The 27,621-nt window shown below is 33.6% G+C and overlaps 2 protein-coding genes across 2 annotated transcripts in view; one reads left to right on the forward strand and one right to left on the reverse strand.

The window, feature by feature from the left end:
• Window positions 1-22,077, reverse strand: part of LOC146742165 (low-density lipoprotein receptor-related protein 6-like) — a 38,867-nt gene extending 16,790 nt beyond the window's left edge. Inside the window, exons 1-15 of the mRNA XM_085500210.1 lie at window positions 21,991-22,077; window positions 20,328-20,437; window positions 18,141-18,226; window positions 17,851-17,971; window positions 14,844-15,012; window positions 14,314-14,436; window positions 12,608-13,017; window positions 11,874-12,016; window positions 10,257-10,359; window positions 9,594-9,777; window positions 7,746-7,977; window positions 6,699-6,867; window positions 6,101-6,232; window positions 4,225-4,633; window positions 3,115-3,305 (exon numbers count right to left, since the gene is read on the reverse strand). Of these exons, the coding sequence (XP_085356336.1) occupies window positions 3,115-3,305; window positions 4,225-4,633; window positions 6,101-6,232; window positions 6,699-6,867; window positions 7,746-7,977; window positions 9,594-9,777; window positions 10,257-10,359; window positions 11,874-12,016; window positions 12,608-13,017; window positions 14,314-14,436; window positions 14,844-15,012; window positions 17,851-17,971; window positions 18,141-18,226; window positions 20,328-20,403 (2,548 nt within the window). The 5' untranslated portion in view covers window positions 20,404-20,437; window positions 21,991-22,077. The remainder of the gene's footprint in view (window positions 1-3,114; window positions 3,306-4,224; window positions 4,634-6,100; window positions 6,233-6,698; window positions 6,868-7,745; window positions 7,978-9,593; window positions 9,778-10,256; window positions 10,360-11,873; window positions 12,017-12,607; window positions 13,018-14,313; window positions 14,437-14,843; window positions 15,013-17,850; window positions 17,972-18,140; window positions 18,227-20,327; window positions 20,438-21,990) is intronic.
• A 2,938-nt stretch (window positions 22,078-25,015) lies between these two features.
• Window positions 25,016-26,608, forward strand: LOC100377750 (beta-1,4 N-acetylgalactosaminyltransferase 1-like). Its single transcript, XM_002741525.3, has one exon. It carries the CDS (start codon window positions 25,016-25,018, stop codon window positions 26,606-26,608), a length of 1,593 nt encoding a protein of 530 aa, XP_002741571.1.
• The last annotated feature ends 1,013 nt before the right edge of the window (window positions 26,609-27,621 follow it).

Here is a 27,621-nt window from a genome sequence, read left to right on the forward strand (position 1 = left end):
TACACAGTTTTAAAAAAATCATTACCAGGCACCTCAAAATGAAAAATCTTAAAGTTGCATTACAATTTGTGTCACACATGTATACATCTCACTGACTATTGTGATTATAATAATAATAATAATAACTTTATTGCATACTTAGAAATACAATGTTTCTATCAGTTAATAGCAATAAAGATTAGTTGTGATAACTACTACTACAAAAAGAAAGTTAGTTGTTAAAAAAAAAGATAAAGCAAGTGTTACATATCAAATGGCATTTTTATTTCTTGATTGAAATGCATTATGAATATAGTTGCCAATCTTTTTTATTATTACATCATCTTTTGAAGTCATCAAGAAATTAAATTTCTGGAGATCATCCTGGGTTTCTTGTGGAAATATAATGTCTTGTATGATTTGTTGGCGTATTACTTTATATTGTGGACATTTCATAACAAAGTGCAGTTCGTCTTCTATTTCATTCTGTGAACATTGTTTGCAAATTCTATTTTCAGTAGGTATTTTTGGTTGCATATGTCTCCCTTTTTCTATTGCTAAATTGTGATTACTAGTTCGAAATTTTGTCATTGAAATTCTTTGTTTCAAATTTAGCACATCTAAGTATTTTTCAAAATTATAAGAGTCTTTGAATTTTTCATAAGTTCTCAGCTTTGTTTTTTTTTTGTTTTTTTTTTTTTTTTATTGTGATTATGATGAAGAATGATAAAATCAGTTGGTTTCAAACAAATCCTAAAATATTGGATCATTAAACCTATCATAGCCTACACTAATTTTTAAACTCATAGTTGCTGTCGACATAGGAAGTAAAGTAAGCAAATAACACCGAATAAACGGCAAGGTAAAGACTATGTCTAATTATAGTAAATACGTACTGCGTGCGTGACTCGAACCGGCGCTCGCGTACGGCACCTAATCGCCTAGCTACACGCCACTACACGTCTTCCCCTCGGCCACCGGGCATCCCCAAAAAAGGATGCTCAATAACCGAGCTTATTACGTGCAGAGAACGTGAAACCCGTCCACGCGATACGCGCCACACAGCATGGCCAGAATGCGGCAAAGGCCTTCAGATCTGGCTGTAGTAGGATGGTGAAAGTAACGGTACAGCATTTTAACAGTGAATAAGTACTGAGAAATAATTTTTAAACTCATAGTTGCTGTCGACATAGGAAGTAAAGTAAGCAAATAACACCGAATAAACGGCAAGGTAAAGACTGCTCAATAACCGAGCTTATTACGTGTAGTGGCGTGTAGCTAGGCGATTAGGTGCCGTACGCGAGCGCCGGTTCGAGTCACGCACGCAGTACGTATTTACTATAATTAGACATAGTCTTTACCTTGCCGTTTATTCGGTGTTATTTGCTTACTTTACTTCCTATGTCGACAGCAACTATGAGTTTAAAAATTATTTCTCAGTACTTATTCACTGTTAAAATGCTGTACCGTTACTTTCACCATCCTACTACAGCCAGATCTGAAGGCCTTTGCCGCATTCTGGCCATGCTGTGTGGCGCGTATCGCGTGGACGGGTTTCACGTTCTCTGCACGTAATAAGCTCGGTTATTGAGCATTCTTTTTTTGGGGATGCCCGGTGGCCGAGGGGAAGACGTGTAGTGGCGTGTAGCTAGGCGATTAGGTGCCGTACGCGAGCGCCGGTTCGAGTCACGCACGCAGTACGTATTTACTATAATTAGACATAGTCTTTACCTTGCCGTTTATTCGGTGTTATTTGCTTACTTTACTTCCTATGTCGACAGCAACTATGAGTTTAAAAATTATTTCTCAGTACTTATTCACTGTTAAAATGCTGTACCGTTACTTTCACCATCCTACTACAGCCAGATCTGAAGGCCTTTGCCGCATTCTGGCCATGCTGTGTGGCGCGTATCGCGTGGACGGGTTTCACGTTCTCTGCACGTAATAAGCTCGGTTATTGAGCATCCTTTTTTGGGGATGCCCGGTGGCCGAGGGGAAGACGTGTAGTGGCGTGTAGCTAGGCGATTAGGTGCCGTACGCGAGCGCCGGTTCGAGTCACGCACGCAGTACGTATTTACTATAATTAGACATAGTCTTTACCTTGCCGTTTATTCGGTGTTATTTGCTTACTATAGCCTACACTAGACAGAAACAGGGTCTTGGTGACTAATCACCTAGTTAAACAATTCTCATAGCTGTAATTACTTGCACCCACTTTACTTTAATGTTCTTTACTTTAGAAGACTTTTTTAATTTGGTTTCAGGATTATATTGGATATGATTTTTATTTAAAGGTACAAAACTCTAGGTCTTAATTCCTGATGTTTATAGGGGTCAGTGAGAGATTTCTTCAGATCATACTAAGTGGGAATACAATTTTAATTTTTTTTGCATTTTTGTAATATCAACTCACAGTCCCTCTATGATAGAGGGACTGTGATCAACTTAAGGTAGAAGCCTAGTCATGATTTTTGACAAAATTGGTTATAAATCGCATGACAATGTTCATTAGTTTATTATTTACAATCATGAAGCTAATGTCTCATGGTACAATGAAATAGCATTATTTTGTGTGTTTCAGTTATGCTTTATGTGAAATGTGTCCTAATGTTTTTTTGAATATTGCTATTTTTAGAACAATTCCATAGAACACAATGTTAAAGCAAAATTGCAGTTTTGACACTTTTTAAAACCCAGATTATTTAAATAGTTCAGAACAACAAAAAGTACTCCATCATTAACAATATATGATTTTTTCAGCCTATGTCACCAGGCTAGATTTTGAGATATTGCATAATATCTCTGCCATAGGAGCGTTTGGTAAAAGTGTTATAATAGTGTCAAAATGGCGACTTTTCACTAAAATACAACTTTTTTTAGGTCAATATCCTTATATTACCTTGAAGTACATTTTATTACAAAATGAATACATTCTGAGTTTTTAAATTTATGAGTAGGCTTCTACCTTAATTCCATGGTTTGCATTATAAATTTTGCCTTACAAATCATATATCGTCGGTTAACTTTTTAATCTTTCACAAACTCTAACATCATTCTAATTCAGATATCAATAGAGATTTTAACTATGAATGATTTTGTACATAAAACAAAAAAAATAATTAAAATAAATCCTACCGTTTAAATCAGATTTTATTACAATTCCTCGTCCTCCATCAATAACATACAATTTATCACCTTCAATGGCCAATCCATTTGGTATTTCTAGATTACCAAGGGGTAATATATCTGGTGGTATACTATAACCAAACAGATTCAATCTCTGTACTTTACTGTAACCAATGCCCCATTCTGTCCAATATACATATCTGAAAAGAAAAGATTATTATTAGCAGAGGTACATTACTTTGGGTTTGCAACTACGGTGACATGATACCAAGATCCCGACTCAATTTCGCTCTCGCATAAGCGTTCCAACTCGGAAAAATGCGAATGCACATGCCCGAGGTAACTAGGATACTGGGATGTACAGGTGGATCAAGATAGCTGTTCACGATATGACAGATTACGGTAACTATATTTTCTGTACATTTTCGATGTATTACATTTTTTCGCTATGATTGTGGTAATACACGTTTTATTACAAATCGCCTATGTCATGTCAGAAGGTCGTAGCATCAGTCTCGCTATTTACGAGATGAGACTTGAATGGGATCTTGACATGATGTCACCATACAGTACTATGTGCGTTGCAAACCCCAAGTAATGTACCTCTGGTATTAGATATATAAAACATTTCCTATAACAATTTCACAAAACTAAATAGTTGCATGGTATGCTTTTCATAGGTAATTCTATAAAAAGTGTTCTTATAAGTGCAAACACAGTATTAATATAATATATAATTTTATTAATACCGGTATATTAATGAATTTTTATCAAACCCCTCAAATGTGAGTGAGAGAAAACATATTTAGTTTTTGAAAACAAATTTACATTTGTTGAAAGATTCTGACAGTCAATGAGATGAAGCATACTTTCTCTCTTGTGTATTTAGATCAATGTCAAACATAATAGTAAAAGTATATGTACTGAAAAAAAATATATAATTTTTGCCAAATGATAATTTTATGGCGTTCAGTTACATAAGGGTCACTGTGACTTGAATTAATTTGCTGTCTTCAAGGCTCCAATAAAATTGTCAATGCTTTGTGACTGAACTACCTCCCTAACTCTCATGAAAATAAAACAGTAACTGAGTAAGAATAAGTAAGTCATACTGCTTACCCATTATGTAAAGTAATGGCTCTTGGACTATCCAAACCAGAAATAATCAACTCATGTGTGCTAGTATCCCCGAATAAGTTCATTCTTTCTATAGTTTTCAACTCATAGTCAGTCCAGTATAACAGTTGTTGAGACTCATCAATGGCCATTCCATCAATCACACCACCCCCTCTGTAAAACTCATCAGGTTTGTCAGCGAGTGCTTGTATACTGACTCTGCTTATCACACCAGTATGGACATTACTATAGTAGATCATTTCATTACTAGGGTCATATACAACGGCGACGATGTTGTCATCTTGGTATCGTTGGATTGCTGGTTCTTGTGGGTACACCCCTTGACTTGATGAGTCAAAACTAATGATTTGAATATCTGTGACATCAGCTACCAGTAAAAAGTTGTTCGGAACTGTAATGTTGACAAAAATTTTAGTCATTATAAACTTCTTTTGAAACATGCATGAATTAATTAATGTTTTTTATTAAAATGGAAGGTAAGCCTAATGCATATTAAATGTCTCATACCACTAATTATCCTATTAGAAACTGTAGCCCCCAAATCATCTGCAGTAGCAAATGATTTTTTTCTGTCAATTTTTTAGACTTGCGTGTAAAGCTTTGTTTATAATAATTGGCACCAGTTACCTGTGGATTTGGGTAGCTATAAATTAAAGTGGGGGAGTCGTTACCTGCGCATGCGTCAGATGGCCATAGCGTCTCATTGTTTAAAAACAAGCGTCTACCCATGAGCCTTTGCGTTATTAGCGTGTATTGTTATCGTTGCTTGGGACTGAATTCCCGCGTGTGCGCAGGTGACGACCCTCCCGCTTTAATACACTACTTAACAGGCTATAAGCTGAAAAAATCCATGTGTTTTGTTTACATCTCTTTTTTGGAAATATGAGCTGGACAACGTGTATTTCTAGAGAGATGTGGCTTCATCTAATATTTCACTTTTTGAAACCTGTTTGTTTTTATAGAAATTTACCCATTATATGCTAGCATCTAATTAGTCGTATGAGACCACAATAAATAGGATAACATTAATATGATGTTTGGGAAGATGTCGTATCATTACACACACCACACATCTTCACAGCACCTGAACTGAAAACATGCGATGCTGTATAAATATGCTTTTAAGAAGGTTCAAGTCGAATTGCAGATAATATCTTATATTTGTTTTACTTTCACTATTATAAGTTACCATTAGGATACCGAAAATAAAAAAAATTTCGAAGTTTGAAATATCTTGGAAATTGGCTAAATTGTCATTCTTTTACACTGGTTTTTGTGGTAAGATTATTTATTCATATCTCAAGATGTTTCTATATTATATACAATGAAAACATGCACAGTACTGACAAATTTTAATTTGTCTCCAATTGTCTTAACAAAGAAATTTAATTTAAGCTTTCAGCAAAAAAAAAAAATTGTAATAATACTTTGTAATGAGAAAAGATGTACAGTATTATCATTGATAAGATATAACAAAAGTTTTAAAAAAAGTTCTCATTTTAAAAAATAAACACTGATTTGACGATTGTTCCGGTAGACTGTAAACTGCTTCAATTTAGAAAGAGACACATTTTGGTTAATTTTGTGTGTGTCAGTGAAGTCACAGACTTTTGTATACTTTGGGGGTATACAACACAAGTGTGTCAATGACTTTTGTCAATACTTTATTTTAGCTGGAATTGATTTTCGCTGAATAGACTTTTTGGGCGTTTTGTATGGAATTTATTTTCAATGATTTTTGAAAGTTGAATGTGAAATATAGGAAAAAAGGTATATTCACTGGATTTTATCATCACTGAATCATTACTGAAGCGAATATCAATTCCAAGCGAAAAAAAGTATTCTACTGTATCCTTACCTAAACACTGTGTTGCAGTGCTGTCTAATATCAAACCACTTTGATCAGGACATAGACATCTTGTACCCCCTGGTACATGGACACATATACCTCCACTATTACTGCATATACTTCCAGCACATCGATCCATACCTGTACAAAGAACAATATGAACCAATACAGGCATACATGTTATAACATTTCAAGACAAATTTATCAACATGCTGAAAACAAAAAAAAGAAATAAACTATTAGAACAAATAAGATATACAGAACGCTTTAGAAATTGAGAAAAACAATTCCAACAGTGTGAAGAAATATGCAATGATAAAGCGCCAAAGAAAATGTCAATTTTGTTATGGTGGCAATAAAGCAAATATTCTATTTTATTTTGTCTAATCTTTTCTATTCTAGTCTAGTCTAGTCTAGTCATTATAACAGCATTTACTGGCAGTTAGGATAACTGCTATGCTACATATTTTCACATTAAATTTCAAATATTTAAGCACAGTTCACAATATGTACATAATATCATGCCTATTTTATTGAACATTTTATTGACAACCAGACACAAATTTTTATTTATGCCTTCATAATATACCGGTAGAACAATTCTTACCCAAATTATTTGATGCGGCTCTTGTTGCATGTTTAACACCCATGGGATCAATAATGTCATCAACTATTTTCTCACATGGTCCTGTGTCTAAAGTACATTTATAAATACATGTGTTGTTCCAATCACTGTAGAATTGAGTGTTCCCGATTATGTCCAATCCAAAGGGAACCTAACAAAAAGTGAATATTATTATTTGCAGTATTTATGGTACAATCCTCAAGCATGTATTAGATTCACTCATATCATAAGACACGACTTTAATTGTTTTTTTGTCATAAAAAATTCACACAAATCCTTGTCATGCACAAGTCCTGAAATGAGTACACCTTGTACAAAATATTGTATTATGTTTTGAGAATTACTATAAACACAAATAATTATTCACAGTTTTTTAATTTTGCTATTTTTGCTGTCAAGTAAAATTAGCTAAATTAAATCCATGTGAATATGTAGAATAACAATAGAACTCGTTGTTTCCCTGCCACAATCATGAACTTAAAAAACAGTGAAATTGTTCAAAATATCAGAATGGTGAAATTAAATGTCAGTGAAAATAGATGAGGTAATAAATGGTGTGCTTGGGTATTTGGTAGCAACTATAACACCCCTCTTAACAAGATTAGAATATATGCAGGAAAGGTTAATATCTGCCATTAGAGAGCTCTTATGTTTACTACCAAATCCCCTTGTTTGCTATATATTCCTCTAAATAAAAGTGTTGGTTTCAACGGGAAACATAACAGTAGATAATGGAGATGATAGAATGCTAGTGGGTCTAGATTTACCTTTACATACTGATAATTCGAAGCACAAGCTTTCTCATAAAATTATTGAACCAATATTGCATATTTTATATCAAAAACTTACAATATTATTTAACAAAATAATTTAAACATGATGGAAGCATTGCCTTTTTATTTCATATCTACAACATTTTCAGTTCTTCTGTGTCCCATATTGCATTGGTAAGTTAGAATACAATAATCCAATTAAGTGTCACCATTATCATAACTATAACAGAGAGTATGTAATCAGAGTAGACATTACCTTCAACGGGAATTGTAAACTAGCTTTGTTCGTTCCATCCAAATTTGAATATTCCATAGTTGGCGGACTTGGACTGTCCACGTGTGAATCCAGCCAGTACATTTTATCATTTCTAAGTGCAATTCCATTTGGGTTATCCACGCCAGTGTTCTGTATCACCATCCTGTTTTTACCGTCCAAGTCAGTTCTTACAATGCCAGGTTGTACATCCCAGTCTGTGTAGTATAGATACCTGACAAGTTAACATAGATATCATTATTAATATATAGGATTTATTATACAGAAATAAGTACCTGGAGTAGTATATGCAATTATAATTGCAGTTTGAAGTCACAAGAATGATGATCTTGTATACATTTCTAAAAATACAAATGAGAGTTGCATGGTTAGTGTACACTTAACTGTTTTTTTTTTATTCTCTTATTAGTCACAAAGCATGTATTACATTTTTTGTCTTTTGGAAAATGACAATATAAATAGCTGGTGATAACATAAACCTTATTTCTAAATCTTTAGTGATGACTCTGGTTAGAAATACGACTCATGTGCACATGCAACTCATGGCATCTTCATTGCATATACGTGGATACTATGAGGTTATTACGAGGATACCTCAAAGTATGCACAAAGACAGTACAGCAGTGGTCGATTCAACGATGCACTGTCTATTATACATTTTTTCCTTCTACGAATACATTATGGGAATGCCTAAATCCAAAAAGTTTAGAACAGAATCAGCAAACTTCTTTGCATGGAGTGCTGTCAAACCATGGTGGCAGCCATGTTTGGTTCTTATTATTAGAGGACGCTATCCTAATATGGTAGGATGAAAATACCCCGTAAAATACCGCAAAATTACGGCACGTTGTAATTTATGGCATTACGGTGACAGATGTATAATAATACAACGTAATAATAATTCTTTTATTGCCTCCTTGAGTTTTTTAGCAAAAGTTTTTTCTTAACAATAAAATAAGAAATATATCTTTGACAAGGTTAATGGTGTACACAAAATTATAAAAAAAAAATTTGAAATAAAAGAAAATATTGTGTTGAATTATGTTCCCTTTTGTTCAAAAAACAGAAAAGTTGACAAATCAATATTCACAGGTAATCAGCAAACTAATATTTAGTGCATATATTTAAATTCACTTGAGTGGACTAATCACTGGGTCAATAGTGTATTCATATACCAGAGACTTTTTAATTCTAGATCAACAGGTGTCCATTTAAAGGATGACTGCAGCGAACTAGTGAAAATGCAAATACATTAAATTAAACCTTTGATTGCTATAATTCTTCCTGGCAAAATGTTGATTCTGCTAATTTTTTTAATGAACGCTTTGATAATTTTGGACCAAATAGACTTGCTATAGATCAAAAACATGCAAAAATTATGGGGTTTTAATTTTCGGAAAATGACAAATGTAGACTTTGGTGCTAAAATTCTTGATAATTTGCATCAAATAAATGAAAGAGAATTATTGATTCATATTTCAAAAATTATTTTATTTTTTTTGCTGAGACTTTCAAATAGCCACTCACTTGGCCAAATTTTAGGAATCTCAATTTTATTACCAGAAAGTGAACTTCTTTGTATCAGTGAAAATAACAAAATTAAAACCCAGTGAATAATGATCTTTTGATCACCAAAAACAACTTTTATCATCATTTACAATATTTTTTTAAAAATTTGTTTTTCCTCAAAATTGTGTTCAAAATCTATAGCCAATTTAGTAAAAAAAAAATTTTGAGCCAAAAATATGGTGATTGAAGGGTAATATTGTCTATACACAGTACATGTTCTCTGCATGTATTTTCAGATTGAATATAAAAAAGAATCCATACCCTGCCTGTACATCCAATATAATTGCACGTGGTCTGTAAATGTCTTCATCTATAATTCTCTTGCGATTGTTTCCACTGAGATCTATCATCTCAATACGAGCCCAGTGATCACTGGTGTTACTGATAAACACCATGTTCCAATTGGTAAAGTACAATCTATTGTGTAATATATCCAATGCCAGTCCTATATAGAAGACAAAATTACTATTAAATTATTAATTAATAAGTATTAAACACGCTCACATGTTTCTTTGAATAGCATCATGTTTTCCTGTAATATTTTCGGCACAATATTTTCCTTTTTTTTTTCTTGTACTTTTCAAATTATTTAAGATTGTGTTATAAAGGAAGGGCTCAATGGATTAGAGTGTACACTTTCACACCATGGTAATGATAGATCCCATGAAACGTTTGCAAGATGTATCAAATATAAGGTTTACACAACGTGTTTTTTTTCGCTTAAGACATTTTTTTATATTTTGGGGGATTTTTTTTTTTTTCGGCTTACCTATTGTTGTGTTTTTTTAAAAAAAAAAGCCTTAAATACAAATTGGCAAAAATCTGGGGCATCTGGGAAACCATTTCCATGACTTGCATGGAGGCAAAAGCCTGGGGCATCTAGGCAACCGACTTCTTGACCTGCATTAATTTAGTCTCACTCACCATCTACAATGCCTATGCCTTTTTGCAGAAACACTTCAGAGTCACTTCCATCAAGATTTACTTTTCTGATTTGTGCCAGGGCAACATCACTGTAGTAGATCACCTACAATCAAAATCACATGGGTTATTGTAACCACGCATGTAGTTAAAATGTCACTACTGGAAATTTTGATAGTTTGATAATCATAGGATGTTTATAAGAACTATAAATGTCATGAAAGTCAAAGCCTACTCCACTGTTTCAGGTTTTTACCTGACTCGTACAATTTGTGAACCTTGATTTTTCGCAAAATTAAGGACGAACATAGCTAAAAAAAATTGCAGAAAATTTAAAAAGCACTATTAATACAAATTCTTGATGATATGTTGCTGAATGAAAAAATGTATTAAATAAATGAAAAAAGAGGAGAAGTCCCTGAACCTGTTCCCATGGAAACAATAACTTTAGTATTAAGTCTACTCTGACAGCCATTTTGAATTAAAAATTGGTTGAAATAAAAACTTGAGGTTCATAATTAAAAAAAATAGTTTGATTAGGTTTTTTTCAAATTCCAAATATCCAGTCACAAGGAATTTCTGTGCCAAAAGTATATTTGGCAAATTGTAGTATAAATCAAGGGAGTTGTCACCAGTGCATGCATCAGTCAGCCTTAGCATACTGTTGTTCACAAATATGTATCTACCCGTGAACCTTTGCATTTTTAACATGCATCATACATTATCGTCGCTTAAGACTAAATTCAATCATGTGCGCAGGTGACAATTACCCCTCAGCTTTGAGATGAGGGGAAGGGTCTACTGTAAGATGACATGTGAGGTTCTACTGTAAGATGACATGTGAGGTTCTACTGTAAGATGACATGTGAGGTTCTACTGTAAGATGACATGTGAGGGGAAGCTGAAAATATTACCGCATTTAGACCTTTCCTTGACTCTAGTATGACACTGTGGGGGATTCATTTTTTTGTTATAATTCAACACTATGAGAAATATAAATGAGCAGCCTCCGCTGTTAGAAATGTACATTTCAATTAAAGAATTGAAGATATCATCACAAAATTATACAAATGGTATATCGGTAGTACCTATGTGTATAAAGCAAAACAATCAGGCTTGCGGTTTTCAACAAGAAGTCAAAAAAATCACTTTTTACCAAAAACGTCAAAAATATTCATCAAAACTAGAAAATTGAAGATATCATCACGTCTACTGCAAAGCTACAAATTATTGAAATTTGGGGTCTTATTGTTGGAAAGAAATTACTTGTGAATAAAGGTTTACTAAAGTGTGGTGAAGCTATGACATCATATAAACACTCTTGATAGTGGTATACATGTGGTACACCAGATGTGGTCTATTAGCGATACATCTGCAATAGTACATTAGCTTCATGTAATATATACTAGATCATTAAAAAATGATCATAATTTTGACCATAGACAAACATCTGCCATTTATGTAAGTACATGGGCTACTAACAGACCAAATACAGTACATGTATTATAAATTTCATTAAAAACCCTGTACCAAATGGTAATTATTAAAAACATTTTAACACAGTATGTTATCACATGACTTTGACTTTCGGGGTAGTATAGTAGACTTGTTTAATCTAACCTTTTGTACTGGGTGGTAGTCCAATGCCACACATCTTGCAGTCTGATCAATCACAATGCTACGTCCATCAGGATCGCCGTCCAATGATTTCATTCGTATCTGACCGTCATTCCCAGCACAATACAGTAAAAAGTCATCAGACACTGAAATTGAATGTAAAATCATAATTAAGTTTGAATTTTAGTTTCAAATTCTGTTATAGATAATAATAATAATAGATGATTATTGGTAATGTGTGAAACAAAAGCTCTTCTCAAAATATAGCGCCCTCATGTGGTTATATTCAAGGTTCCTTTTGTTTTAGTCACTTAATTTGTATTTACAACACCAGATATTTAAAAAGTTTGCAAATATAAAAACAATAAAAATAACAACTATTAAAACATTCAAAACTAACCAAAAATGTTTTTTTAACAAAAAGAAATCAATTTCTGGTGATGACAAAACTTTGAATCTGCAGCAGATAAAATTATTTTTAAATTCGAGGTTGAATTTATTAACTCCATTAGGGATATTCAACCAAAAGTTTGCATTAACCTTTTTTTCACCAGTTCCCTCTTTTCATCACACTTTCCTTAAGAAGATTGGGACAAAAATTGCAAAATTTTGTTAATAAAAACTAAAAATTGACTCAAACTGAAAGTGAGGCTTGTGCATATTTTGTCGCTATAGTAACCATATTCAATGATTCAGAATACATGTAAAAGACTTAAAGTGCTGACAAATGTACTCACATTCACATGAATATCCATCAGAAGAGAGTGTAAGTTCATCAAATGAGGGACATGCACACGATCCACTATTCAAACCATCGGGCAAACATATATGGGAACAGGACGGGGAGCGATTAGTGCAGCCATTACTAGTCTCTGTCTGAATTGATGCGTCACTAACGGCCAATCCAAACACTTCATCAGCAAGCCCATCAGACGTCACCAAAACTGGATCATACCCGGGGATAACAGACCAGATGCTACTGACATTCCAGACACTGAAGTATAGAGAGTTGCCAATCATTCCTAATCCAAACATGATGTCAGTTGATACAGTAGATAAATCAGCCACTTCAGTTGGAGTTGTTGACACACCGTATTCTAATGACTTAATGTTATGATAATAGCCATCAATCCAATACAGAGTCTTACTCCTATTAATGAAAAACAAATGTGTTGTATCAAAATAGATTTCCCCTCATACAAATATATACCAATCGTTTCATTTCATATCTAGTGTGAAATTAGGCTTTCCCTCAATATATAGCTTTGTGTGGTTCAGTAAATATTTTATATGAAAATATCAGTTTAGAAAATCAATACCAAAAACGTATACAGCATCCTTAAATCAATCAATGATGGTTAAACCTCGCTGAGCCAAATATTCATGTTCAAGTTCTTGATTGCCATAATATGTATCATATTTGCTTTATTAGAAGCGAATCTCCGATAAAAACACGTATTGTTGCATGTATTGTATACTATATCATTAAACAAATTATGACTTAATTATTTGGCCATACATTGTACGCAAGGACATGTGCTGCTAATAGAGCAAATACAGTACATCCAATTTCAATAAAGTGTTGTATTCACTTAACGCAGTCAAGATTAGATGAACAGAGGTTAATTCTTGCACAATCATGCACCAGATTTGTGTTTTACGCACAAGCACACAGCGGTTCATTTTGAGAATCTTGGTTATGCGTGAAATCAAATGCAAAAACAGGACAAACAAATACAATTGCATCGCAGTAATGTCAGAACATTGCGTGGGATTCAACAAATGCGAAAAGATTTTGGGGTATTTCCATGCTTAATAGTGTACTACACACATTTGACGATGGTCAATTTTGATGAAGTATAGGTATCTTAATGCAATAATCCCCTATCAAAGATTGGCTTTTCGACATTGAGCTATACAAAAAATTTCTAATACAAAATCAAATCATTTAATTTTTGCGGCAGAGGCTCGGTTCGTGTCTATAACTCAATGTGTAAGATCTTGTAAGATAAGTGAGTGGGAAATCACTTATTAGGGTACTGTAGAGTACTTTATTTCTGCTTGGAATTTATTTTCGCTATTTTCGCTGAAGAAATGATTCAGTGAAAAAAAAATCCAGCGAATATACCTTTTTTCCTATATTTTACATTCAACTTGTCAAAAATCAGTAAAAATAAATTCCATACAAAACACCCAAAACGTTTTTTCAGCGAAAATTAATTCCAGCTAAAATAAAGTATGTAGCCGATCATAATTTTTTATATAAATCTTGATTCTGTCGCTTAATCTTTTTTTATAAACTCTGATCTGTGCATGATTAAAAGTCACTGCTGCAGATATGTGCGCATTTGTGATAAACCAACCTATTTTCATATGAACCCCATGTCTGGCACATGACAACCACTGTCCTTCATATATTGATCAATGACAATCATATACTTACTGGGAATCATAAACGATCTCATTGGGCCAATAAAGTCCAGTATTGACCAATGATTGTGGGTTACTACCATCCATATTGGCACTTTCTATCGTGTTACTACCCTGGTCTGTCCAGAACATAATTCTAGGATTAAAAAAAATAGTGAAAATATCTCAAGGTTTATGTCTGCAGATACAAACATATTTATAAGTTAATATGAGTAAAATTTAATATGTGCCTTAATTAACAGTGGTCGAATTATATTATGCAAATTGGGTGAAAGAGAATGAATGTACTTGATAATATTAGGTGCATATGTGTCCATCGAAAAATCTCACAATCATGGAGGTACCCTATTCGCCCTGCATGGTCAGCCGGGCCAAACTGGACAAATAGAGACACCATATTTGCACCCTGCCCTTCACCCAACACAACCCAAATGTGCATTTATCAAGTTTGGGCAGTACTGACTCATAAAAGGAAAAAGGCATTTCAAATCAAATTGATCACGAGCAGTGACAAGACACAAATTATATATTTTTAATACTCACCCATCGACAGGATCAAGTGTAATACTTCTCGGATTTGACAAACTATAAAGTAAAGTTCGGCGATTGTCGCCATTGTAGTCGGCAACGTCAATTGTACCATACAAACCGTCAGTCCAGTAGATGTGATTTGTTATCCAGTCTATAGCAATACCATTGGGTCTGCCAAGATCTACAATAAAATATATTTTCACGATTACAAATTTACAAATAATCAACAAGATATTAAACTTGTGGCCATGTTCTTGCATATTTGACAATACACATCTAATTTAAATAACTGAATATTGTGGCATATACTGTGAATCTTAGTTTCAAGAGTCTGCATCCCTGTTATTCAATAGTAAACAAATCGTAAACGAATGCATGTACATATGTGTGACATGATTTATGAATCATGTGAAAAGTTTGAGCATAATCGGTCATGGCAAGTCAATAATATATAGATCTAAAACAGACTTCATTAAAACAAAATGGCTGACAGTCAGCCATTTTGAATACAATCTGATGTGCATTTGGGTCCCAATATGTTCAATGCACCATGTTTGTAGAAATCTGACCATGAACAATCACAATCCTCTCCTGAAATGGCAGAAATGCCTAATTTTTGTGAATTGTTAGTACTAAAATGGCTGCCATTCAGCCATCTTGCATTGGATCATGAAACTAATTCACAGCATACAGTAAAACAAGACTGCCAAAGTCTACAAAATCGTATTGTTTGTTTCAATGGTAGCAGGCAACTTTATGAATGATCACAGTGACAGTGAATTTCATTCTCAGATTTATGATATTTTAACAGACTGTTAAAAAAATTTCAAATCATATTTTTTAGCAGCAATTTACTAATAACGTATCGAAAAATTTTATCCAAAAACACAAATATAAGAGGTTCAAATAATATTATCCAATGGTGAAAATATGATATTTGATAATTATAGTGTTCACTGTATGTGTGCATATCCCAGTCAATGATAAGTTTAATTTTTTTAGCACCATTGTCAACTTTAGGCACCATCCACATAAAATGTTGCAAAATTTTCATTTTTTTTTTAATCAACAACTAGTAATTTCCCTTTTTTTTGTTTGGTCTAATATTTAGATTGAATTCAGGGAAACTACAGAAAATTTGAACAAATTTACCGTATTTTGAATAAAATTTGGCACTCAACATGTTAATATAAAAATGAAGATGATATATGGCAATATTCTCATAGTACTAGAGAGTGTACATGAAATCATGAGAATAATGTCGGAAAAAATTTAGCAAAATTAAAAATGACATATTTTTACTATAAAGGCATTAAAATCTAATCTTGTCTCTGTATATGATAAACATTTATTTATCAATAAAGGTTCCAAACTTGCATACAGCCTATTCCATTGTAATATCCAACTGATGACTGAATAGCGTCTTCAGAAAGATTCATTTGACAATAACAATTGTATTTAAGCATAGGTGATGCTACACACCAATGATTTTATACAACTGATGTCCTAACCTGGCCTATATACATATACGTAACCCTTGTGTCACCCAGCAAAAACACATCAATTGACATAAACGGCAGATGAGCACAAATCTATTTTTAGCTTATTTATGTAATCACTATTTGCTCTATCACAAGAGTATCACATCATGGAAGTATAAACAGATATATATATATCTCCATGATCACATTCATATACTGTAAAATTACTAAATTTCACTGGGTTTAAATTTCACAGATTTAGCATTTCAGGCATATTCAGAAGGTTTTAAATTCATGGTTTTATCATTTAGATAATGTGTACTATGCTAAATTTTACATATTCACTGGGTTTTAATTTAACGCATTTTCCAGTCAGCGAAATAAGCAAAATTAAAAAAAAAGTGAATAATCAATTTTTAGCTTATTTATGTTTGCTCTATCACAAGAAATCACAATTAGAGGTGCACTCGTTCCAAACATTGATTTCTTTTTATATATACTGATCCCTAAAGCATGACTTAGTATAACTATACCAGTAGACACATGTCATTTATGTAAGCACATACGGTTAATACCTTAGGTATCTATCAACTTTAGAAGTACAGGTGTTTCTAGATGATAGCAGAATGAATTGAAGTCAAGACAATAATATAATAACTAAAAGATCTGCAAATAACTTATTAGCAGACTAGCAGAGATTAGCAGACATTGTACACACTTTTATACAAGCACTATACAATGTTACAATGAGCATACATATGGAATAGTTATTACCCGGTACACTGGAAAAGTAAATTTAATGGCATAATAAACAATATAGGATTACAATTTTATCAGTTTATACAGCTCATATTTCTAAGCTCAATATTAAGATATGAAGAAAACATTTAATATGAGAGATATTTTAAACATTTCTTTTTCTTTATATTTTTGGTATTGTAATGTCCATAATAATGAAAATATGACAAAAATTAAATTTAAGCTTTTTTTTAATATTATGCAAATTAACTTTCAAAATTATAACATGTTTATAAACTAATACATTGTACCATGTGTTACCTTTTAGTTTGTTATAATTGTCATCACACAGCCCCATGGCAACTACATGCCCAACGAATCTAAAAATTGGCTACTAAAAACTATTATGCAAATTAGGTAGTTGATATGCATATATCATAAATTAAACTAATCAAGGTTGAGAATAATTCCATATATCTAATGTTATTAAAAGCTAATGAAAAGTTCTTGAAATATTGTGCTCTGATTGTCAAAAAGAATGTAGAAATATGGTACTGTAAAAGGATTAATTATTCACTGGGTTTTAATTTTGCTTATTTCGCTGACTGGAAAATGTGCTAAATTAAAACCCAGCGAATTTGTGAAATTGAGCATAGAACACATTATCTAAATGATAAAACCGTGAATTTAAAACCCACTGAATATGCCTGAAATGGTAAATCAGTGAAATTTAAACCCAGTGAAAATTTGTCATTTTACAGTACATTCTTAGATAATTTGTCAGTGAATTGAAAACTTACCTGACAGATTTGCAATAGGTGCAACCTGTCCATCAATACTTCCTCTATAGATAGCCCTTTCTTCTACATCACTCCAAAACAACTCATTGTCAGCGTAATCAACACCGACTGCTACAGCTCTCTACAATTGATACATCAGAAATTTAAAAAAAACTGAACTTCATATAAAAAGACAAAATTTTGTGAAAACTCAAAACTGCTACAAAAGTCCACAATACTCACGAGTTCAACATTTGCAATATTTGTCTTTGACAAAATTAAATTAATCAGTGTATATTAATTTTACTAACCTGAATTCCACTATATATTGTACGTTTGTTGTTGTTTACACTCAAGTCAATACCAATAATAGTTGTGGTGTTGGCAACTAACAAAGCTGATGAGGAAGAGGAACAGTATTTTTTATATACTTTAAAATACTTTTTGGGTGTAATCTTTGTGTCACCCTGCAAAAACACATCAATAGAACTCGTGCATAAAAATACAGACGAGCACAAATCTATTTTTAGCTTATTTATGTACTGTATAATACTTTATTTTAGCTGTAATTAATTTTAACTGAAAAGAATTTTTGAGTGTTTTGCATGGAATTTATTTTCACTGATATTTGACAAGTTGAATGTAAAATATAGGAAAAATGGTATATTTGCTAGATTTTATTCTCACTGAATTATTTATCAGCAAAAATAAGGAAAATTAATTCTAAGCAAAAATTGACTATTTTAAAGTAGGCATCCATACAGAGAGTTAATATTTTCTCCACCTGACTATCTCGTACTTTTCCCTTATATTCTTAATATAATATTTCTGGAAATGAACCCTAATTTTGGAGCCAACTATTTTTGTCCCAAACTTTAGAAGGAAAGTGCAGACTATAAACAGTACTTTTTTTGATGAAAAAAAGGAACTGGTGGTGAAAAGTTTGGCATGTATTCTGGGAGTTATCCTCACTATGTATATACCGGGTAACTATTATCTGCCTGGAAATTGTATGTCAATTGTTTTAAATATTTTCACAATATTAGCATTCATATCAAGAATAATATATAGTTTTTTTTCATCCCATGTCAATTTATTCAAATTTTGTATGTTGAACAAGTATATTGGGTTACATGGGCGTGTCATATTTTTGATACTGGCAATTTTTATTGCTGTTGATTCACATGAGCACTATATCATAGTTTGTGTTATTTTGCGATTTGTCGATTTGACGGCCATTTTGTCAATGAAACAAAATGAAACAGATCCAGAACTATTTCTCAGAAATGAACAAGGTGATTTCATTAAAACATTGTATCCAGCTTAAGGTTTATACATATTGGATTATTTGATCCTATTAAAGTTGATAAACATAAAATATATTGAGAGATACACTGAAAAATGTTTTGCCATCCAATCTTTATAATCTTTATATTATAGCTGTTTCTCTGCCAAAATACCACCCACACTCCTGGATCCCAGCTAGTGATGAACTTTTTGACATGTAAATACACAACAGGGACTGTGCATTGCCAATGTTTGTTATCATAGAAAACAACATGATATATCAGTGGCGTCGGCACAAGGAGGGCAGAGGGGGGTGATCGTCCCCTCAAAAAGCTGAAACCCTTTGTATCAGCAAAATTTGCCCCTCAAAATGCAGAAAATAGCATTCCAGAGGGTCTAGATTTCCAAATTTTTAAGAGGATCTTGCCCCCGGACCCTCTAGTAATGTCGCGCATTCGGCGCAAGGTTGGTGAGCAGATCTTGACCGACTACCCCCACCCCGTGTCAAATTTCATGCCGCCACCTCTGTATATTGCTCAAAATTAGGATTTCATTGATGTTTAATCAAGTTTTTTAGCGGAATAGTACTTTGATAGTAGTATTTTTATTTGGGATTTGTTAACAACCAAATAAAATAAAAGTAAAGCCATATTAAAGAAATTTGATCATGTGTTTTATAATAACCAAGGAAAAACTATTCTTCTTTTTCAAGATTTGTATTAAATTAAGCATGTATTCCCTAGACAATGATATATATTTTGAAAAACTCTATACAAATTGGGGTAGAGATTTATATTTAAGTTAGAGCTTCACAAACATTCTAAATTTGATGAATTTTTGTCAAAAATGTGCACCAATGAAAAAACATATGTAAATACCAGTTCCCTTGTTATCTAAATTTACTGACCTACTGGGTGACTCTATTAACATAAAAACAAACTGTGGCAATAGAACAAACACATTTTTTTAGGTTAAAATTAAAATTTGTGTAATAATAAAATTAACACTTAACACAGTTTTAACAATTAACACACATTAGTTACAACCTTTCCTACCATTAAAATAACAAGACATACTTTGATATCAATAACATGGTAGTTTATGAAGCAGCAAATATAGGATATATAATCGCAAACAGCAAAGCACAATTAAATTACAGACATATTTAGTTTCATTTATTCAATCACAATCATTTTCTTCATTGTACTTACTTTGTGCATTCACAGCCACTAAGGAATTCAGGACAATAATAAACAGAGCAGAAACTCTTAATGTCAACCTGGTCATTTTTATTGAGTGGCTGTCTCTTTTAAAGCCAGATCTGTAATAAAGTGTTTTGAATATTATGGGATGCTCAGGAATATATAACATGATACGGATAATGTATGGTGTTGTTTAGTCTGTTGATACCTACATGATTAGGACTTATCACTGTATAAAACCTATATAGTCTATAGTCTAGAAAATTGACACTACCGATAATTATTAGTTTAAAGGACAGTGGTCATTGCGGTTTGTCTTCATCAATATGGGGCTCATAGTGACATACACAATGCATGTAAATTCGAACACACGCTGCACGACAACCTGTTGACGAATAATAAATGTTTTCAATAAACCAGTTTTTTTGATACCCGTAGGTATTGATTGGACATTAGAAACAAGGGCGATTCCAATTAAAGGTCATCAATAAATCTTTTGTGGAACATTGAATTGTAAAACATATTCATGTTCGAATCAGGGACAATTATTACGTTTGGTTAAAGTTCAAACTGACCATTACAATGAAATCAGATGATGAAATGCACTTCATCCTAACTTGTAGTTACTTTGAAAATGAAAGACAAATGTTATTTAGAAAATGTGGATTAACTCTAAATGAAAAAATTAATATTCATTGAAGTCATGAAAAATAATCATATTGCACTATCGAAATATATTAAAGCGGGGGAGTCGTCACCTGCGCATGCGTCAGATGGCCATAGCGTGTCATTGTTTACAAACATGCATCTACCCATGAGCCTTTGCATTTTTAGCGTGTGTTGTTATCGTCGCTTGGGACTCAATTCACGTGCGTGCGCAGGTGACGACCCCCCCCCCCTCCCCTTTAATGAGAAAATTTACAAAACTAAATGGGGTTAATTTGGAGTTTAAGATAATTGTGTACTCTGTAATGTTGTAGATGTTTTGTAGTGGGGGGGATACAATGAGTCAGAAACTAACAATCTGAAACTCTGGAGAGAAGGTACATGCAGGTAGAACCTTTAATCAAAATTATTTCTTTTTACTTCTCTTAGGGGTTGAGCATTAGAAACTCTGGGGAAAAGTAAACTACTATTTTTTTTTTTTTTTTTTGAGCTACAATTTTTTAACTTGATAATGTTTTTGTAAATTTAATTATTAATTTTATTTATTTCCCCTGTAGAATTTGTTCTTCCATTATTTTCTAATTAATCATCTCCTCTCAATCCTTGGGCAACGACATCTGCAATCCAGCTAATATATATATATATGTTATTGATAATCTAACCCTAACAGGTACAAAAATGTCGTCGCTTAACTACAACTGAGCTCCCGTGAAATACGCGCCAAAAAAAGACTCTTGCTTCTTTGTGATCCTAAACGCTTCATACAGTAGTCAAAATAACAATAATATTTTTATTTTCATCTGGGTATATTTGAAGCGTTTCTTATAACAAGCAATTGAAAATAATAGTTATGCGTTTATCGTGGGGTTTAGCGTTATTACTTCCTTGTTGGCTCCTTCAAGTTGTTGCTTTCGTCGCAAACAGATTAGACTATAAAGAGTTGTTTTATAACAGAAATGCGGCCTCCGTTAATAATCATGACCTCGCGTATAGTGTCAGTACTTACGTATTTCAAGGAGTCTCTGTAAAACCCATAGAAAATAAATGCAAAATCGATCCGCAACTTTAAAATCTGAGCAATAACACAAGCCACTCTGCTGGCACAGTAGTAGAATAATTCACTCTTACTTCCGGGTACTTTGCATAATACTGAATATTAGTTTCGTGTCACCCAGAAGCATTTATTTTGCTTGTCGGATTGTCAACTGTATTATTATAAGAATATATTTTGGACACGTAGTAACTTATTTGTCATATTGCAATTTTAGTTCTTGCACTTACCGCAATCATTATATTCTTACTCTTTAATCAAATGTAAAATGGGGAACTCGAAACAGTAAGAGAGAATGAAAGTTCGACTCGCTGAACTCGATTTGGGTTTCCTTGGGGGTTTTCCCTTTGCGTTCTTAGTTACCCTTTCTTCTATTGTCATCATATATTTCATTTTCCAGTGTCATGAAAAATCTATTTTATAAGAAAGTTGTTCTCTAAGGCCGATATCAAGAATTATCTTCCCCAATAACACCAACATGAGGGACGATATTAATCCAAGGACAATAACTGTTTTATCATCCCAAAATAGAATAACGAAACAGTAAGCGAGGAAAAACTGTGAGTAAAGACGCAAACTTTTTGAGTAAAAATCATAAAGAACAAAACCATTCGAAAGTGTCTTCCATTTTTTTTTTGAAACACAGAAAATGACGTCAGAGGCAAGAAATGGATTGGAGAGACGAATATCAATATTTGTCAAACGACCATGTTTACATCAAGCAAACATCTACTATTGGGGAAAATACAAAAACATGATATTTGTGTCAAAATCAATAATAATAATAACAATAATAATAATAATTGTGTCGGAGAAAGAGTCACCCCCCAATTAACGTCCAGACAATTAATTCAATGCGGTTTGTAGTGACAGTGATAACAATACTGCACAACAAGTCACAAATAGAACAACTCTGAACATCATGAGGGCGTGAAATATTGGCGAACTATGTATATTGAACGTGTAGTTACGTCAGAACAGAGGGTCTATGGTCAGAACCAGGGATTCATGGGACACTACTGATCTTTTCATTCTCAGGCTGTTGGTTTCTGTGGATTTACTACTTATACAAAAAAACTACTAGTAATATTGTGACTTTTTTTCTGTTACGATTTTCCTCGTGCACCTTTTTGTTTGACGACTGGCCCCATGATGCAATACCACACTTTTCATTGTTAGCATTATAATTGATTTTTGAATAATTAAAATATGATTAATAATTAAAAACAACAGACTCTGTTTTCCATCTGCTACTAAATAACTCTTAATAGTTATACTATGAGGTTATTACGAGGATACCTCACAGTATGCACGAAGACAGTACAGCAGAAGAATCGACCGACGCGCAGCGGAAGTTGATGCGACGGCGTACTGTCTGAGTCAAACCCTGGTGGCAGCCGCCATGTGTGTTTTTATTATTAGAGAACGTTTACGCACGTTATCATTCCATATTTTGAAATCGCATTTCCTAATATGTTAAGATGAAAATACACCGTAAAATACCGCAAAATTACGACAGGCTGTAACTTATGGCGTTACGGTGACAGGTGTATAATAATCAATAATTCACAATATCAAATAATCTGCAATTTTTCGAGGACTGCAGCTGTTTGATTTCATAAAGTTTTATTTTTAAAAAGGTACATTTAGTATAACTATTTTATTATTTATATATTGAATTTATCTTTGAAGCGTGAAGTTTAGAACTAGGTTCATGGCGGACATGTTCTACTTTTTCAACGGTTTAAATTGTCTTTTTAAAATAAATTTGCAGTTGATGTAACCAGCATATGGTATGTATTAGGCGTTGTATATCAAACATGACCTCGTGTGCACCGATTCCTGGTGTTGCCACCCTTATTGTTTTGTTACATGGCTATATTGACAATTATGTCATTTATATTCTCCACTTGAACAATACGAAGTGAGTATATCAGTGGCAAACAGCTGTGTTTTCATTGTTAGTGACAGCAGCTTGATGACATGGCTATAAAGCGGGAATTTGCAAGGTACTTTAAATGAATGGCGTGCATGAATAAAATCACGACCCCGACTCATCGCGTCGTACGATTCGGTAGCTTATGCATTAACAAAGGCGAATTAATACTACTTTTTAATGATACGTCTGGAACCGCTTCGAATACAAAGCCGTTATTATATTGACACTGATGCCAGAAAAGGAGTAGATTGGTGATATATATGTGTGTGTTATAGAGACAACGAGTGTGCTTACACATATTTCGGTTTGTGAGAATAAAGAATTACAAAATGTCTAGTAAAAACGATGAAATAATTATTAATAATCTCCATTTTTTCCGGATATCTAGATGCTAAGAGCACTTCCAAATTTCTCCCTTTCTCTTGTGGGTGTGAACGAATACTTGAAATATTGAAATAATTCAACTGCTTGGATTTTTTTCCAAAATTATTCAAAAGAAAGCGATTTCCTCTATTGTTTTAATCCATGTCTAGGAAACTGAATATTTGGTCGAACAAAACATTTATTTTTTTTGCTATATTCATGCTGTTATTATACATCTATACCATGTTACATGACAATGACCTTCAAAGTCTTCACTGATGCGGTAACACAAATGGAATTTCGGTTCAGTTTTACACGGGCTAAAAATACCATACACAATTCTGAAAACGCAGCACCTTAATTATCATATTCTGTATTCTGATCAGCAATATTAAATTAGCACGAGATTATGAATACAGATTATATGAATTTGTTATGAACTATGAATTCGTTTTATTAGTCATAATAAGGTTCGACATGCTTTATGTATGATGATTTTCGTACATTGATATACCTCCTACCATTTACGAAATTCGGGCATGTAATGCGATTACAACTTGTTGAGTGTTACGTAGTTTGCTTTGCGTAATGTTTGCTATGAAGATTTCAGCTCCTAATGTATATATATGAGAGACTGGCGTCACTGTTGTGTAGCAGATGTGCACCCATCTATTAAACATGGCGGCCATACCCGTATACGGTCACATATTTATATGTTTGGTGATGTTTGTTTCGGGTTTTTCTATTTCATCGATATTTAATTTTTCGCACTTCAGTCGGGTGCCATCGTCGGTGAAGACGGCAAGCAGAGACATCGAGACTCAGCACGCTGGCAGCGATGATCCTTTATCCTCAGTTGACCTAAAGAGATACTATGAAGACCAATCGCTCGTGGATGATTCAGAGACTGAGGAGAGTTACAGAACTACTATAATAAAGAACTCCAGGCAGAAGTGTTATTGTTCAGAACCTAAGAATCCTGAATACAGAGAGCAGTACAATCGCCGTATGAAAGAAGCCAAGGTATTAGAAAGAGAGGACAGACGACGCGAAGAACCATTAGCAATTTGTAAATCTATGTCGCCTCTAAACTATGTAGGAATAGGGCTGAAAGTTGAACCATTACAGATGGTACCAATTGCGGGTTTATCCGTGCACCGCGTTGCCATGGAAATGATTAGAGAACACCCTACTGAACTGGTTATTCGGTGTCTTAATGGGATGGGTACGGTGCATGTAAAGACGCAGGAACTGTTAAAAACAGCGGATTTGTCAGACGTGACGTATAGCGGCAACAGCACTGGGGAATTCTCCATTCATTTCCCCCTTGCTGTGTCAACGGACACCTTCCAAAGTATTCTCGATAATTTGTGGTATGAGAGTACGATGTATGATATTGACGCCTGGGAGAAACTAGAAATCACATTATTGAAATTTAAAATTCATTTGGCTATCCACATTAAACGGGTAGTTTTGCCTGATCTGTTTGATACAAAGTCGGGGTCAGTTGTTGATAAAGTCACCCTGATAACCAAGACATTTGAACGCTATCCCGCCGTCCATAGACTCATTGATAGCGTCCACAAATTCTATCCCGATATGAAAATAGTGGTCGCTGATGACTCCGAAAACCCGGTGAAGATCGAAAGAGAAAATGTGCGGCATTACTTCATGCCTTTCAGGGAAGGTTACTTTGCAGGACGCAATCTAGCTCTCAGTCAAGTTCGGACCAAATTTGCAGTATACGTTGACGATGATATGTTTTTCACAGACGAAACAAAATTAGAAGTGATGTTGGAAAAGTTAGAAAACCCAGAACGTCAGATCGATTTGGTTGCCGCGCCTGTGCAAGGTTTCGACGAAATAGAGGGCATGTTTGACATTGCCTACGGTGATGACGGGATATGCATCCTTGGCATGAAAAGGGAACGAATTTACGTGCCTGGATACCCGCAGTGTATATACGGGGAAATGTTCCTAAACTTTTTTATGGCTAAAACCAATGTGCTTAAATCGGTTGGGTTTGATCCGGGTAGTCCCCCGAACAGAGGACACACCGAATTCTGGTTAGACGCGGTAGGTAAAAGCCAGAGCGTATTTTGCACGGATGTGAATATTGCCCACGAACACAAACAACTCAACACCGAAAAATACCTTAAATACAGACACACGAAAGGACTTAACACGCACATGTTTTTCCAGAATAATCTATGTTATTATTTTTATTTGCCGAAACGGTTCTTCGGAAGATCGTTAACAACACCACAATAACTACTGAATGTCTGCACAGGGACAGAGACTTAACACTTGAACGTTTAACCCTTCGAGCATCGACGTCAGCTTTCTCAAAATTATGTTTGACTAACCCTTTCGCCGGCAGCGGACCAGTAATGCCATTGTCAAATAATGACTGTATGTGTCAAATGTCGATGATTATAAAGACAAAGGAAATACATGAACACACATATTGTAAATGTCACTTATCTTCAAAAAGCACGCCAAATATTTTAAATATCAAAATCAATTATTCATGGAAATAGGTGTTTCGGAAAGCCTTCAGATGCATGCTGTGCCCACTGTCACAGTGTATTCATATGCATGTTGTACATTCAATAGAAACCGATTTGGACACTCGCCGGACAATTCAACAATATAATATGTTGTGTCTTTTCATTGTCGTACAGATATCTGAAAACTAAATTTCATTTGAGTAATTCAAGAAACGTAAGTATCAAGTTTATAATAGAATATGCATTATATCTTAGTTAAATATGCGCATAACATTAATTAATATGCACACCACGTTAAGAGCTTTTGAACTTGTTCGATTCTGAATTGAGATAAATGGTCATTAACACAGTAAGGAATAATCATTAGGTGTACAGTTAAAAAAACAAATAATGAATTTGTTTAATTGTTTATTAAATTCTTCAAACCCATACCGTACTCAGTGTGTATTACTTGCATGTCCCACAATTATTAGGAACTCTTTTGAACTCTGTAAAACACTATATACTAGTAATCTGAACTCTCTATTATCAAAACGCAAATTGCAAGTCTTTGAAAATGACACAGTCCTCGTTCATTCCAACATTATTTTTATGTTCTTGGTACATAATGTACCATTGAGGAGAGGGCGGGATAAGATAAATGGAATTTAATCACGATCTCACAGGAAATTGTTTTACATTATTGTCGGAGCTTATATGTTTGTCTAAACTTTATAATACTAATTATGTACACTACTTGATAGAACCATGGAAGGTACTAACGGACCTTAGTAA

The sequence above is a fragment of the Saccoglossus kowalevskii genome, chromosome 6 (genome assembly GCF_978046115.1).
Source record: "Saccoglossus kowalevskii chromosome 6, keSacKowa6.1, whole genome shotgun sequence".
Classification (NCBI taxonomy): domain Eukaryota; kingdom Metazoa; phylum Hemichordata; class Enteropneusta; family Harrimaniidae; genus Saccoglossus; species Saccoglossus kowalevskii.

Bases quoted from the DNA above. Each gene is read 5' to 3' on its own strand.
- LOC100377750 (XM_002741525.3), top strand. From the start codon at position 25,016: ATGGCGGCCATACCCGTATACGGTCACATATTTATATGTTTGGTGATG.